General features: G+C 41.3%; 1 protein-coding gene across 9 annotated transcripts in view; it reads left to right on the top strand.

The window, feature by feature from the left end:
• Positions 1-14483, top strand: part of tcf12 (transcription factor 12) — a 71449-nt gene that overhangs the window by 13267 nt on the left and 43699 nt on the right. For all 9 annotated transcript variants that reach the window (XM_034576032.1, XM_034576039.1, XM_034576015.1 and 6 more), the window contains exon 5: positions 4726-4828. In XM_034576032.1, coding sequence (XP_034431923.1) covers positions 4726-4828 — 103 coding nt within the window. The remainder of the gene's footprint in view (positions 1-4725; positions 4829-14483) is intronic.

Raw genomic sequence — 14483 nt, 5'->3', positions numbered from 1 at the left:
GAGTGAGTAAAAAAATGGAGTCATGAGTGGTGAAGAGAAATCTGTGGCAAATGAAAAAGAGTGAAAAAGAACAGAATTATCTGAAAGCAGAATTACATGATGAAAAATTTAAAAGATTTTCATTTCAATGGTGCAAATCATAACAATAACTGCAATGAATGCTACTTGTTCTTATTGACACAATGTCCGATAGGTGTTAAAACATCTCAAACCATCTAGAACAATTTCTTTCCTGTTTGAATCTGGTATCAATATTTTGGTCAATATTTGATCATCTGTCTTATCAATGAGGAATACAATCATTCTTTATTAGAGCTCTGTGCTCTTAAACATCTTTCTAGATCACATCACTGTCAGGGGTGGCGTCCTCCAAACTGAACTTTCATTCATATCACATCAGTAATTTACACAGATTTTTTAATCAAGAAGCTCTTAAGAAGTAAAATGTCTGATACAAAGGCTGTTTAATCAACATCTAAATAATGAATATATAATAATGGATATCAGCCGACACCCAATATTAAAGAACTTTGATCTAGATCTGGGCTAAACATACCTACTTTTTCTCACTGATTAAAACCATTTTGCTCTTTAATGTCTCATTGTATCCTTTTGTTAAACCTAAATGTTTAACTTAGAATATGTGTTCTTTGGCAAAGAAGCGTCAAGCCCTGGAGCAAGTTTACCGGATTGCTGTTGTAGAATTCACTCTCTCTTTTCGCAACTAGACGCATAGTTAGTTAGTTCCACTTCGTCCTCTTATTGAAGTCATTAACATTGACATGGGCCTAAGAGAATTATCTCGAAACTTGTGTATGGTGCTGCCTGATCTGACTGTCACAAAAACACACAGGTTCCAATGAGCTGAACAATTGGAACCAGTTGTCAAATGGAACTAGTTGTGGATTCCTATCCCTCTCTAAATCTAAGTCCAGTTAGTCTTGCATCAGCTCTTCTTGGATATGTGCGTTTCTGAGATTTTAAGACTTCCGCTGTGTTGACAAGACCGAAAATACCTTTTTTTAACCTCCCAGCATTTTTTAAAACTGGGGTTACAACAATCTTGCACTATTGGACACACTCCAGTGTGTTAAACTTGTTTCCTAAGTTTAAGCTTTGCCCACGGCAAACAAAATGTTTTTAAAAGTGACTGGTTTAATTTCTTTCTTTTTTTTGTTGAACGAGGATTTTGTGATTGAAAAAAGAAAGAATTTGTGCCGTATTCCCTGTATTTGTCCAAGGTCCTTGGAAGAAAGTGCTTCATCTCTCAGTCTGTTACAGGGGGAATTCAGTCTTGTCCCTGAGCTTGTTTGAGCTGCTCCACTACGAGTGTGTGAGCAGTCGACTGTGAACAGTCCCGAGCTCTGCCGTGCTGACCTTGGCTCCCAGCCAGCCGCTGTATCCTGGGCAGCTGTGGCTGTAGGCTGGCGGTCTGACAGTCAGGGCTGTGCCCACCGTCACCGCACTGCAACCCCCACTTCCCCAGTGCCCTGCCCCGGCTTGATACTCGACCCCACACACATCCATCATGACCATATCATAGCTTTCAAAGCTGCCACATGCAGCCACACGTTCACCTGGGATGCAGCACAGAGTGTGGAAGAGATGACTTTTTAAACACTGTGTCGAGGGATTGGGGGACAGGGCGTGAGCTCCGGCCTGCATGCTGCCACGGTGATCTGACAGTTTTTTAGCCAGTAGTACTAATGTAGCCCCGTGGCAGCGATGACAGCGCGTGTTAGTGTCTCACAGAGATGTAGGCCACCAGTGTTTGGGAATGATGAGGGATCTGTGATTGATGATCTTATGTTCCCAGAGGAGCAAACACAGTGTGGTTACATTGACACACAAACATAAACTGTGAACCTGGATTGACCATTACCCCCTTCCACTTTTTCTTACTCTGCTAACGTACCCTGTTAGCCGTAATTACAACAATCAAAGAGAGCTCGAAGTGTTGGTCCCAGGTGCTTTCTAAGATTTATTGCAATAACAATTGGTTGATCATTTTTGGAAATACTTTTATTGTTTTTTATGGCACAGACTTAGATGATGATATCAACACCACTCTCATTTCTTTCCTGTAAATATTAGGCAACATTGAGCTAGCTCAAACAGCTAGTTCAAAAGCAGGGGTGGGGATCCTTTTTCCTCTCAAGGGCCATTTCAATTTTTATAACATCCTCTGTGGGCCATACTAAATTATTGAACACAAATCACACTAACCTCTCTAATGTGATGGCTGGGATGGTTTCGCTGATATAGGGCGGTAGTGACGACGATGCTTCTCACAGCTGGTTTTACAAAGACTGGATTTCCTCCCTACTATAAAACTCATTGACAACAGTGCCCTTTCTTTCAGTGTCTCTCCGTGTTTTTTTTATTTATCTTGGAAAGCGCCACATTCAGCATCTCCTTTTGTTTTCTTGATAGTCTCTATAGATGCTTGTCAGCCATGACACTTAACAACTACGTATGTTTTTCGTTTCACCCTGACTGTGACTCGATGGTAACTTAAAGTGAGCTTGTCTGTGTTTTTTATCTTTGGGCAGAATAAGGATAATTGTCTCCTTCTGCTTTTATGCTTTATACTAAGCTAATCTAACATATCCATCATATTTAATGGACAATATAAGAGGGTATCAACCCTTTTTATATAACCATTGCCAAAATATATGTGTTTACCAGAACTTTGAACTATTCTTTTAAGGGTTCAGTGTGACGCACTTTCCCCGTTTCGGTGCAGAACAGAGGAAATGTCTTTTGCTTGCGTAGGTTAGCTGTGTATGTATAAGTCTGTGTGTGTGCGTATGTGCTGGTGCTTCTCACGGGGCCGTTGTTGTTATTGAGTCTGTTCATGGTGTGATTAACAGTGTGTGCGTCCTGGCAGGAGCACAATAGGGAATCTCTGAGGATTCCCTCTACACAGCGCAGCACTCCACTGCCTTTGAAATTACTCCATCACCATCCACTCACAAAAAAAAAGATGGATAATAAGATTTACTTTTTTTTTTACTGTATGTTGAATGCAAAGGGTATGAGTTGGAGAAAATAGCTTTATAGAAATGCAAGCCCACTGCTGCTCGGTCTCTCTGGTGGGAGTTAATGTAGTTTGGGGAGATGTATTTGACTGGAGCACAGTAGGATTTTCACAGGGCTTGGGATTAGCACTGTAACGGAATATCTTTTATTACATGGGACCCAGAGTTTTCAAAAACCATACTGTGACCGATATTTAGACCTAAGCCCCGGAAGCTGATAACTGTCATGAAAAGGCACTGTTAAGCTGCAGGAGAAAAAGGCAATTTTTTTAAGCTGCAGGTACCTGGGAATGATGTAGGATTGCATCTCTCTGTTTCTTCCCCTTCTACAAAACGATGTCGTCTTATGAACCATGTGCAAGAGATGGCATAAAAACCTTTTATCATTAGATAAAATGGTAGAACCCAAAAGAAATCTTGACAGTAATAATATTGGTTTGGATGCTTGTTTTAAAGATGTATTTTAACAAAGATAAAGGGGCTTCAGGCTCGGCTCTTTTTTGTGAGCTCAGGGATCAACAAACATTTGAAAATGTTAACAGCACTTATTTGTTGTTGATTAGTTGTGGAAATAGAGTTCACATAAATAGAAATTGTTTGAGCTGAATTTACAAATTTACTTAATGGCAATGGAATATTCAATATACCAGAGCCTGGTTATGAAATAGATGGCCATGATGTAAGCTTTGCATCAACTGACATCTCGTTAGAAAACACTTAATCATCTATACAGCAGCTACAGTTAGCATGGCACATTGGCACGTAAGCCGATAATGTTAAACTGTGATTGGTTGTTGTCCTTATGTAGATCGTGCCAGCCCCAAGCGTCAGATATGTCCACCATCAACCATTAAAGCAACGCATACAGTTGAGTGCTCAGTCAGAGTGCGTGTGGGAGATGTCACGCCTCTTACCCAGAGGCCTCCTAATCACCTGGAAACGATCAAATTAACAAATAGATAAACATGTTGTCTCGTGACATAGATGCCCTGTGTATAAAAAACAGGGATGAATACAAGGTGTTCCAGGCACTTGATGAGCAGGGTTGTCTGTGAGACAGATGGACTTCCTGTGATGTAGACTTTGGCCTTTCGGTCGAAGCCTCCCAGATCTCGTGAATATCAAACATGTTTGATATTTACGATAATGGTATCTGCCTGAAATAGCCAATGAAAGAAAGCTGACCGGATGTTGAGTACTTGTACAGCTGCAAATAAAAACAACAATAAATTATCTAACTCACCTGCAGCTCGTGCTACAAAAGCTTATTACGCATGATTTCATTCATAGTGTTTTTTTCTTTTTTATTATTTTTCGCTGCAAAACAGAGCACAGGACGTCTGTCCTCCATGGAGAAGACTTTATTTTTATTTATTAAGAAAATGTAGAAGTATGGATGTAGCCTAAGCAAAACTTTAACATGCACAGAAAGCTACATGACACTCAAGGAAAGGGAAAAACCTGACAATCATATAGGCCCTTTAATGTTTAAGAATTTAAATGCCACTTACAGAGACAATGGTTTTTTCTCTTCATTTTTTGAGCAATTATGCACAAGAGATTGGACAGTTTATTGGCATAGGCGACCATTTGTGCTCTCCTCTTCCTAATTAGTGGTGTGTCATAGCACTCAATTAGTGAAGTTGCCCGATAAAGTGGCTAATATTCTGATCTCTTCCCCCAGGGTTTCGCAGACAGCCCTCATTACGGCGATCATTTGAGTGACAGTCGATTAGTGTCCCATGAAGGATTGTCTCCAACACCTTTTATGAACTCGAACGTAATGGGTAAGTAAATGATTCTCTTCAGTTCTCCCGTCACATGCCCTTTGGTAGTGGATATATAACAAAAATTGTCTGATTGAGGTTAAGGCACTTCATACATCCGGAAGTAGCACCACTGAAAGACTTACCAGGCTACAGGGCAGTTTTTATCAGCTCCTGCTGTCTTTATTCTCTCCCTCAATCCCCCTCCCCTTTCTATATCTCCCTCTTCCTCCTCCTGCGATGACCCTCCCCCAGGCTAGAAGTCACGCCATCAGTGTAGCTTTCCGTCATAAGAAGCTGTCTCCGAGACATCAAAACTGCCCTCAGTGTCTTCCATTGGCAGCAGGGCTTTGTGTTTTTTTAGTTGCAAAGATAAACAGACAGTTGTATCAAACAGCATCTCACTAAAACATCAAACATTTAGAATTTCATTTAGATAATTTCATTTAGATTGTTTTGGAGTCATTTCCTTTGGATTTGTAAAATCATGCTATAGTCCACGTCCTTTGATTTTTGCGTTTTGTATAAAATTTTCAGAACAATGCAGATTCCCTGCATTTATTATATTGTTTCACAGATCAGTGACTTTTAACCTTTATCATCTGATATAAACACAAAGCCCTATCATAGTAGTTAAATTCCCCTGTTATCAACACCACTCGCCATGTTCCAAGGGTGTTATACTTCAAACTGGACGTTATGTAACACTATTAATTGTATCAAAGTAAATTTTGCTAATTTAAAGGATTCCTTTATTCAGTACAGTAGGTGTGGTCAAGTAGCAGAAGCTGGATCTTTCAGCTGTCTATCAATCACAATCAGTTTTGTATTTTATTGTTTTTTGTGACATAAAAGAAAGATCGGCCTCACACAACTACATACTCTTATTACCGACTGGCAAATTGTTATTCCATCGTAACATTAGAACTGGCCTCATTGCGATGTGTAACCAGTCAACAGTTTTATGGCTAAGATCATTAAGTTAAGCTCATTACGTAAGGACCCTGGAGACTGGTTTCCAAGCAAAGTGATTAGTTCATGAATGGGTGCTGCTGAATTGAAGTGAAATGTTATCTTTCTTGTAGTTGATCACGTGACTGTTTTACATACAGTGTGTATCCCTCCCCACGTTAACTGCGTCTGTAATTATGCGAATGAGCTGTGGAATATGGATGCGATCTGATGCAGTGATATGTCAGATGTTGACAGTATGATTGTAAACTGGAATTGCTTGTGCTTATCTCAACCCTGGAATTCAAGATGAGTCTGGCCTCATTCGATAGATTTTTCAACAGCAATATCTGGGCGTTATATGGGTTTATGAAGTTTTCAGCACCTTCATTGAATCATGTGTGGAGGGTTATTCCTCATCAATGAACAATCACAAAACCATGATGTTTAGAGGTAGAGCCTCAATTTGTCTGGTTGTAGGGATGGTAACAGTCCCCCATGACCCTCAAAGAATAAGCGGTATATCTGATAAATGGATAGAGGGTGGATAGAAGTAGTAATGGTTGAATCAGTCGGTCTCTACAATTTCTGAACTGCTGAATGAGTTTTTTCAAGTCAGGCTTCGTGTCAAAATACCGAGTGGTTTCTGTAATTCTGAGTTGGCCAACAGTCCTCCTGTCAGGTGTGTGAAATTCTTGAGCAAATGGCTAGCCTCAGGATGTACCCAGATCGTTAACTCACTCTAATGGACAATAAAATATTGCTAAGTGGATGGCTTGTGGCCAAGGCACAGACTACAACTTAAGAGAGATTGCATTAAAGTGGTGTAATCACTGGTTTACTTGGCTGAAAGGTGAGTCAGAGAGCTTTGCCTCAGCGATGTCCTCCACTGTTAATTCATCGTGCTGAGTTGGCCCAAACTGCTGCTGCGAGGTCTGACCAGAGACTGTAAGTGAATCATGTCAGACGAACAGTATCGCAGAAATGACGGACAACGAAAGGCTGCAGACGTTCAGAGAAGACGCAGAGGAGGCAGCAGTTTGCTTATTCGTGCAAGCTGAGTATTGATCTTCACCGCTGTCTGGGTCTGAACAAAATAACTAAACAACACATTGAAGGATTTCACCAATCTTATTACTTTGGAGGGTTCCTCTATGATCAACTGTCAAGGTCAAGATCAACAGAAATATTGTTGAAAAACAATTTTTTTCAGTATGTCTAAGATAAACTGAAGCTGATATCATATGGTTACATGTTAGTAACGTCATGTATCTCTGCATCATATGGGACTACATACACAACCCAGGACATGTTTGGATAGAAAATAATTTGAAGTCAGAAAATTACATTATATCATGTAGTAATGCATTAAGTTTGCAACCAATACAATTTGAGACACAAGCTAAATCTTATTTAGCTGGTATGAATGTCATGATGATGCTATTATGAAATTACATTATTACGACATAAAAACTTATGGAAATGTTAAGTCTAGTTTATCAGCACAGGGGATCTGAACTGCTTTGTTATAGAGAATGCAGCACAGACAAGGATTTCCCCACAGGAAAGATATCTGACAAAATAATCTTTTCTCGCTATTACAAAGAATATCAGTCTTCATTGTTGTCAAGTAATTTCTCTCCTGTTGCCCATTCACTGAGCTGAACAGTCATACTACTGCTTCACCAAATAGCTGCAAATTTAATTTAATGGTATTTTAAGATCTCTAGAGTTTGAAGACAATGAGGACCATCAATCTGGAGGAAAAAGAACGCTCATCTGATTAAGAAAAAACAGGCCACTCCACTGCACTATCCGCTGTGAACGTCTGATCTTCTGCGACCTCTGTGGAATATACTGCTGCTGTTTCATGTGTCCACCAAATGTCAAAATAACAGTAATATTGTAGATCAAAGAAACCAGAGACAAACAAAAGCCGGCCATGTTTTACATCATGTTCTAACCTTGTATAATCACGAGTTGCATGTGGTTGAAATTGGTTCTGCATGTTGAAGAGAAAGTACTGACGTATATATCATGGATTTTATTACATGGCCCGGAATTTTTTATTCTAACCAAATTTGTCATTCACAGAATGTTCACAGAATCAAATGAATCACATTGTGCAGGAATTCCTTTTACGCAGTCAGATAATGAAAAACATTAATCATGTCAGTTTGTTTGCAGTTCAATAAACATTGCCCTTGGAGATACATGTTGATTAGAAAATGTCAGCAATAGGTTCTGTGAATTCGAGTCAGAGGTGAATTTAAAGTCATAGTGCGTATTGGATAGCAGCTTTGTTTTTACGTAAACTTGCATCAACTGAAAAATCAACTCATTTACATGTCTGATTATGTGTTTTTTCACCATGAACATTAACTATGCCTCTAATAAGTAATCATAAAACAGATCAGACCTGTGAAATGGCAACGTCTTATCCCGGTCTCACAGGAGAAGTGTATGGGGATTTGAAGCTGAAGAATGGGGGGTTTCGGTTGAATGCCGGGGAGCAACTGACTGCTTAACGATGACTATGTCCCCCCTGGGGGCCGGCTCCCATGTTAGAGCAGTGCATGGATCAGCTGGTCTGGGTCTCACGTGCGTCCTAGCCCCACCCCCTCTGGCTACAATCCTCTTACTAACCCTCACGCCATCCACTAGCATGCTGCCCGACAGGTGCTAGGTGGCCGCCGCATTGTTTATACTGGTCAAACTTATTCAGTCTCAGTCCCTTTGACTCAACCGCTCGTCACATGTGCAGAAAGTGGCTACACTCTGACAGTCTGCTGACGTGTCATTGGTAGAGATTTGTAGCTATATAATGTGTGATTCCCATAGACTGACAAAGACTATTGATAGTATTGATTGTCACACAGATATGATGAACATTTGCTTGATAATGAATTACAGTAGTTCATTTGATGGATTGTTTGTTTACCCTAATGGACATAAGTGTGTCTGTTTCAAATTATTTCTAAAACACTTTGGTACTAGTAGGGCTTTTCTTTTCAATTAGAGAGTTTAGGCTGAATATTTCACTTTTAGGAAGTGCCTGTCTCCCTCGAGGTCTGTATTTTCATTTCCGTCATGTTCTTGTGGCTCTTGTGTTTTATTATCTGTAATTCTTTGTAATTATTATAACTGGTGTTTTTCTGTACAGTCCTGTGCTCCTATAGAGTAGCTGCCTCACATTAAACTAATATATGTGACTCCTGACAACTCTGTCAGTCAGTCAGTGAGTCTCATTGGACAGCACTTGGAGAGATTGGCCCTTAGTGTCTGGTGGTTTAGGTAATTTTGAGATGAGACACACCACATAAAAGTTTATAGCCTTCAATTATGTATTTTTTTTTGCTGTTAATAAAAACATTAAATCCAATGATTTGATTGATAGGCGGTAACCACAGTTACTCATTTATATACACTGTCCTACCTAGTCTTTCATTTGAGCAGTTACAACACCATTGCCTGTCTTTTATTTAGGGTTACATGTAGAATAAATGAGCATACAGCTTTGTGGTAGTTTGGACATTTCTGATGATTCAACCAAATCTGTAATTTTTACGACATTCTTGATTATTTGGCAATTTCAATTATTATTTAATGTGTCTTAAGGATGTGACGATCATTTATGACTCGAAACTATGAGGTAGTTGGGATCTAACACAAAAATAGTTTTATCCTGCAACAATTCTCTTTTTAAACGTACGTAGTTGTTGTACCTGATTTTATCATGTTCCTGTGCAGCTGATAAGTTCAATGAGTGTAATTCACTCAACCTCGCTTCCTTCTCCGTATGACTCAAGGCTTCTGTAGGTCTTGCGGTGGAGGGTTGTTAGCCAACAGCCCATAGCCCTGACAAGGGATGGTTAGATTTAATTACCTGCTGAGATTTTTTCTTGTGGTGTCAGCTCGATGAGGAGAAGTCAGTGGGGGATGTTGATTTCAAGCAATCTGGGCAATTACCAGGTGATGAGCTACATTTGAAAGAGCTGCACCCTGCTCCTTCATTTCACGCTGTATTGTGATTGTAGATGTGTTTGTGTGTGTGTGTGTGTATCCGCTTCTTAATGTTTGCTTTTTTGTCATTATTTACTTAATGGCCTGGTACTGATTTCCACCAAGTGTTGAAAGCCTTTTGATTCTCAGACCTAACTTCAGATAAGGCTTTGAAGTCACTGGGATGATCAGTAAGACAGGGTTGATGTTGCTGTTCACTATGTTATGATACATTTTTCCCTCCTTGATGTCGATTCCGATCCGTAGTACCGATCCGTAAAAAAATAACAACTTAGAAAATGTATTTTAACAGCAGTATGCTACCAACCCTGTATGGAAGTGATGATTGCTATCACATAAAGACAGTTCCTCCGTATAAAGCAGTGTAATGACCATGTTAATAACTTTTTCCTTTAGATGTTTTTAAAAACTAAGATGGGTTTGATGTTGGCTCTCGCTTGGTAGCTATGGTGACGACTGCTTTGCATCAGCTCTTTCCAGTCATGTGCCTGAGGACGTGATATCCCAACTGCTGAGTTGTAATATTGGGCTCACGTTCCTCTGGTGTGCTTCATGCATATTACTCATCCAGCTTTAGCCTTGCATAAAAATTAATCAGCTTAATGATGTCATCAACCCACGCATACAGCCGCATGCACCCTGCCCCCACCAGCCCATCATCCCTGTGACTACCTGAGTGGAATCGAGGTGTTAGTTCAATAGCTGCCCTGTTTAGTCTCTGTACTGCGAACTGTCACAGGCTTGTCTAAACAAAACATTAGAAGTAAGGACGAGCTACTGATGTTTAACATCTAAACATTTTTTTGGGTTTTCCAAAGACAAAATTCCTCCCAGAGCTGGTGAGACAGTAATACTCAACAGATTTATTTTTGACAGCCACTAAAGATTTTAATGTTTTGTTGTTCTGTTACAAACTAACAACTTGAGAACATAGCAACAAACAAATTAGTAAAAACAAAGAACAACCAAACAATCTACTGAGTCTTCTGAAATGTTAGTGGCCTGGACTACAAGTGAAGTTTCCCTCTTTGAACTCTGTTCTCCTATTCAGGAGAGAGAGATATAGTGTCGCTGATAATCGCTGATTAATATGCAGTCTCAACATTCCTGTTGTTGACGGTGCATCGAGCAGAGTGTATCCAGCATTTTTGCATTATTGTCTTTTTGTATGATATGACCTTTTTGTAGCTTTAGTGACATGATAATGATAATGAAGTTTCTTTCCTCCAGTTAAGATGTGCCAGTACATATTTGAAAATACTTTAAAATACATTATGCAACCACTCTGCGTTGCGTATGGCGTTGGGGGAATCAATCTCTTCCAGTCTTTCACTTTTCCATATCTTATTGTTCCTCAAGGCTTTTTGTGAAGTGTCAAATCCTTACATCACACTGGCATCCCCGTTGTGTTTTTACTGGGGCAGGTGTCATGTGCTAATGCTCTGTCCCATGGGAGACCCTCCTCTGCCCCCGGCTGCGATTGTAGCCAGGTGCTGTTCAGGTGTGTTTCCACTGCTGCGTGGGTCACAGGTGCTGCCAACGCTGCTCCCTCTTCCCACTCTCACTGTCATTTATACACACGCTCGCACAAACGTACACACCCACACTATACTGTTAGCTTTCCCTGTTAGAGCTGAATACACTGAATAACATTAACTCCAACAGTTGTTTTGCAGGGATCATCTTATCAACAGTGATCCCTGCAAACTGTACATATATATATATATATATATATATATATATATATATATATATATATATCCACTGCACATATGACAAGAGCAGAGGGTAGGGAAGGGAAGACGAAGCTTGGTGCAGTACAGTTTAGTGGATGTAGCTGGTCATTATGCAGAGCTGCAGGGTGCGCTTATCTATTACTGCGGTCAGTGGAGCATGAAGAGCTGAAGACGAGCTGAAAGGGGCGCAAATCCCTTTTCTCCTTCCCCATGCCGCCCACATCTCCCCCACTCATCCCAGCCCTCCCTGCCCTCATCTCTCTCTCAGCCCATCTTGGCCCTGGCTGGCCCCTGCCTTGTCATCCTGAGGCCCTGGCCCCCAGCATGCGACTGGTGAGGCTGCCCAGCTGCAGAGGATCAGCTGTAGCCTCAGTAGGCCTGGAGGGCTGTCTCTCTTAAGAGGAATAAGAAAGGCTCGCGCATGGCCAAGGTACGATGACACAAGTCTCGAGGAACTAGCTGCAAGCGGTCAGAGCCCCGAGACTGTATTTATAATAAGTGTAAAGATGTCTTCATGTAGCATGTTTCTGTCACTTCACTGCAGTTCGTGCGAGAGAATGATTGTTATGCATGTTGAGGTGGCAAGACTGAGGACAGGCAGCTTTGATGGTCAAAAGGCCTCAAGTGACTTATGCATTTATACAGTTGGTGTCTGCAAATGCACCACATGAAGAGTTCATTTAAGGTTTAAAAAAAATAAAATAACCTATCCAAAGTCTGTGGTTAAGACCCATTTTGCCTTTTCGTCTTTTTTTAAATCTCACTGTATCTTCTTCAGTATATCTCTTCTCCCCTCCCCCCTCTGTTCTCTCGTTTCCTTCTCACCTGCTGCTTCCTTTAGCTGATGACAAGAATAACATTATTCGTGATTTACAAGTGCAAAGCTAAAAGGAGATGATCCATTCAGAGGAATCCCTTTTAGCGGAACAGTTAACCTCTGATGACTTAAGCCCATGATGTTGCTTTGCTAATAACGCTGAGTAAACAAAGCTAAACTTGGTGTATAATTTAGATGGTATCACACACTAATAATTTGGATGGCTAGTCACAAGCTAACTGGATTTGAACATTTAGTCATGGTTATTTTGCAAGATATTATAATTACATAGAGCATTTTACCCGCAGCGGCCATCATGTTGAATCGCTTCGTCTGTTTGTAAAGCATTCAACAATTTCTGTCTACCCCATTTGTTTTTAGGGGGGGTCCTGAATATACTATTGAAGGGGTGTTTGGAGGGCTAGATGGCCACTACCCCTACATCATATAGAGAAATGGGACAACACTACCCCTTCGTGGCCACGTGCAAAACGAAGGGGTAGGGCTAAGGGGTGAATTGGGACAGGGCATAAGAATGCAGCGGCCGGCTTGTGTAACTTACAAAGGAGATCAACCTCCCGGCTGATTTCAGTAAAAATCCCCCCAGGAGAATCGTTGTATGAACCCAGCCATTCTAGTCCTCCTTCCCTCCTTCTTTCCTTCCTTCCTTGCTTCCTTAGTCTTTTTAAACCAAGTGTCACAAGAGAATGCATGTAATTAACCCCTGATTGACAGGACGTTTGAAACATTGTCAAATTAGGTTGTAGGTGAACATTGAAAGTTTCACATCAGATTTTGAGTGCTTGTGGAGATGAGCCACAGAAATCCTGGCTCTCAGTTGCTGGTTAATTCTCATGCCCACCACTCCCAACTCCCTCCTCCATTTTTCTCCCCCACAGTCACAACTGCACATATAATGTTGCTCTCTTCTCTTGCTGGACTCTAGAGGATTGTGATTGGGGCGGTTGTGGCTGAGGAGGAAGAGCGGTTGTGTCAAGCCGAAAGTGTCCTTGGGCAAGATACTGTACCCCAAAATTGCCCCTAAAAAAAAATGAATGTGTGTGAATGGCAAAAAACTGTACTTTAAAGCGCTTTGAGTAGCCATCAAGACTAGAAAAGAGCTATATAAATACACACCCTTTAAAATGCAAACATTTGTTTCGCCTTTACTCCCACTTGACGATGCCTGACATTTTCTCCTGCACCGGCGCAGCCCTGAGAGTGGGAAGTGTGGGAAGTGTAGAGACAAACACGGCTCTGTGAGACTTTTTTCTCCACTGCCAGGAATATGGGGGTGGGAAGGTACTTTTTTGTAAACTTGAAATAAAATAATCTCTTAAATGGCTGCCACAGTTTTTGCCCACATACAATGCCATGCCCCCGGAGCTCCCTCATCGAATGATCTATCCTCTCCACGCAGCTTTGGTGTTTTATTTAGTGCAGGCTTGTGTTCTTTAACTGAAGAAGGAAATATGCCCCCAGTGCTTGGAGCTGGATCGGCATTCCTGGCCCATGTGTGTATCCTTCCTTGTCCTTCACCTCGGCTCTTTGTTGTTTCACCGCTCAACAGTTGTTTGGCATCTAATACCAAACATCTACTCGTACTTTGATGTTACACACTGACTTCATTCTAAAACCCAACTGGAGGGGCAATTGTTCTTCTTGTTAAATGTGCTCTTGTTCTCCCGGACAGTTGCTCTTGCAACCTGACAGGGACGATGGCAGGAAGCTCACATGTGAATGGGGGGGGGGGGCAGGTTCCTACCTAAGCAGCATCCATTACAGTGTTGGTGTTCACATGGTGGGAGAGGTTATTAGGCAGCTCATCGCATTTCTCCTCTGAGAGAATGGATGTGTGATTATGAAGTCATCAGCCATGAACCAGTGAGGCTGCGAGGAAGCACCCCTCCTCATGGGTCCTCGGGGTGCCATTGATTGGTGACCATGTGTTTGTGCCTGATAGACTGTGAAATGGTGTGTTGCTGCGCGGCTGTGTCACACCTGCGTCCCACCAAGGTGATTGATTGGTTTGGTCATGTGGAATGTTCCCATCTGGTCCGCAGTAATGCATTTTTTTCCTCATTTGTGAATAACAAGCACTGGCAGGAGAATAGTTGGGCGAGGAAAAAGGCAAAGGCCAAGCGAAAAC

The sequence above is a fragment of the Hippoglossus hippoglossus genome, chromosome 3 (assembly GCF_009819705.1).
Source record: "Hippoglossus hippoglossus isolate fHipHip1 chromosome 3, fHipHip1.pri, whole genome shotgun sequence".
Classification (NCBI taxonomy): domain Eukaryota; kingdom Metazoa; phylum Chordata; class Actinopteri; order Pleuronectiformes; family Pleuronectidae; genus Hippoglossus; species Hippoglossus hippoglossus.
The sequence above is the reverse complement of the archived record's forward strand: the minus strand, read 5'-3'. Positions and strand labels throughout refer to the sequence as shown.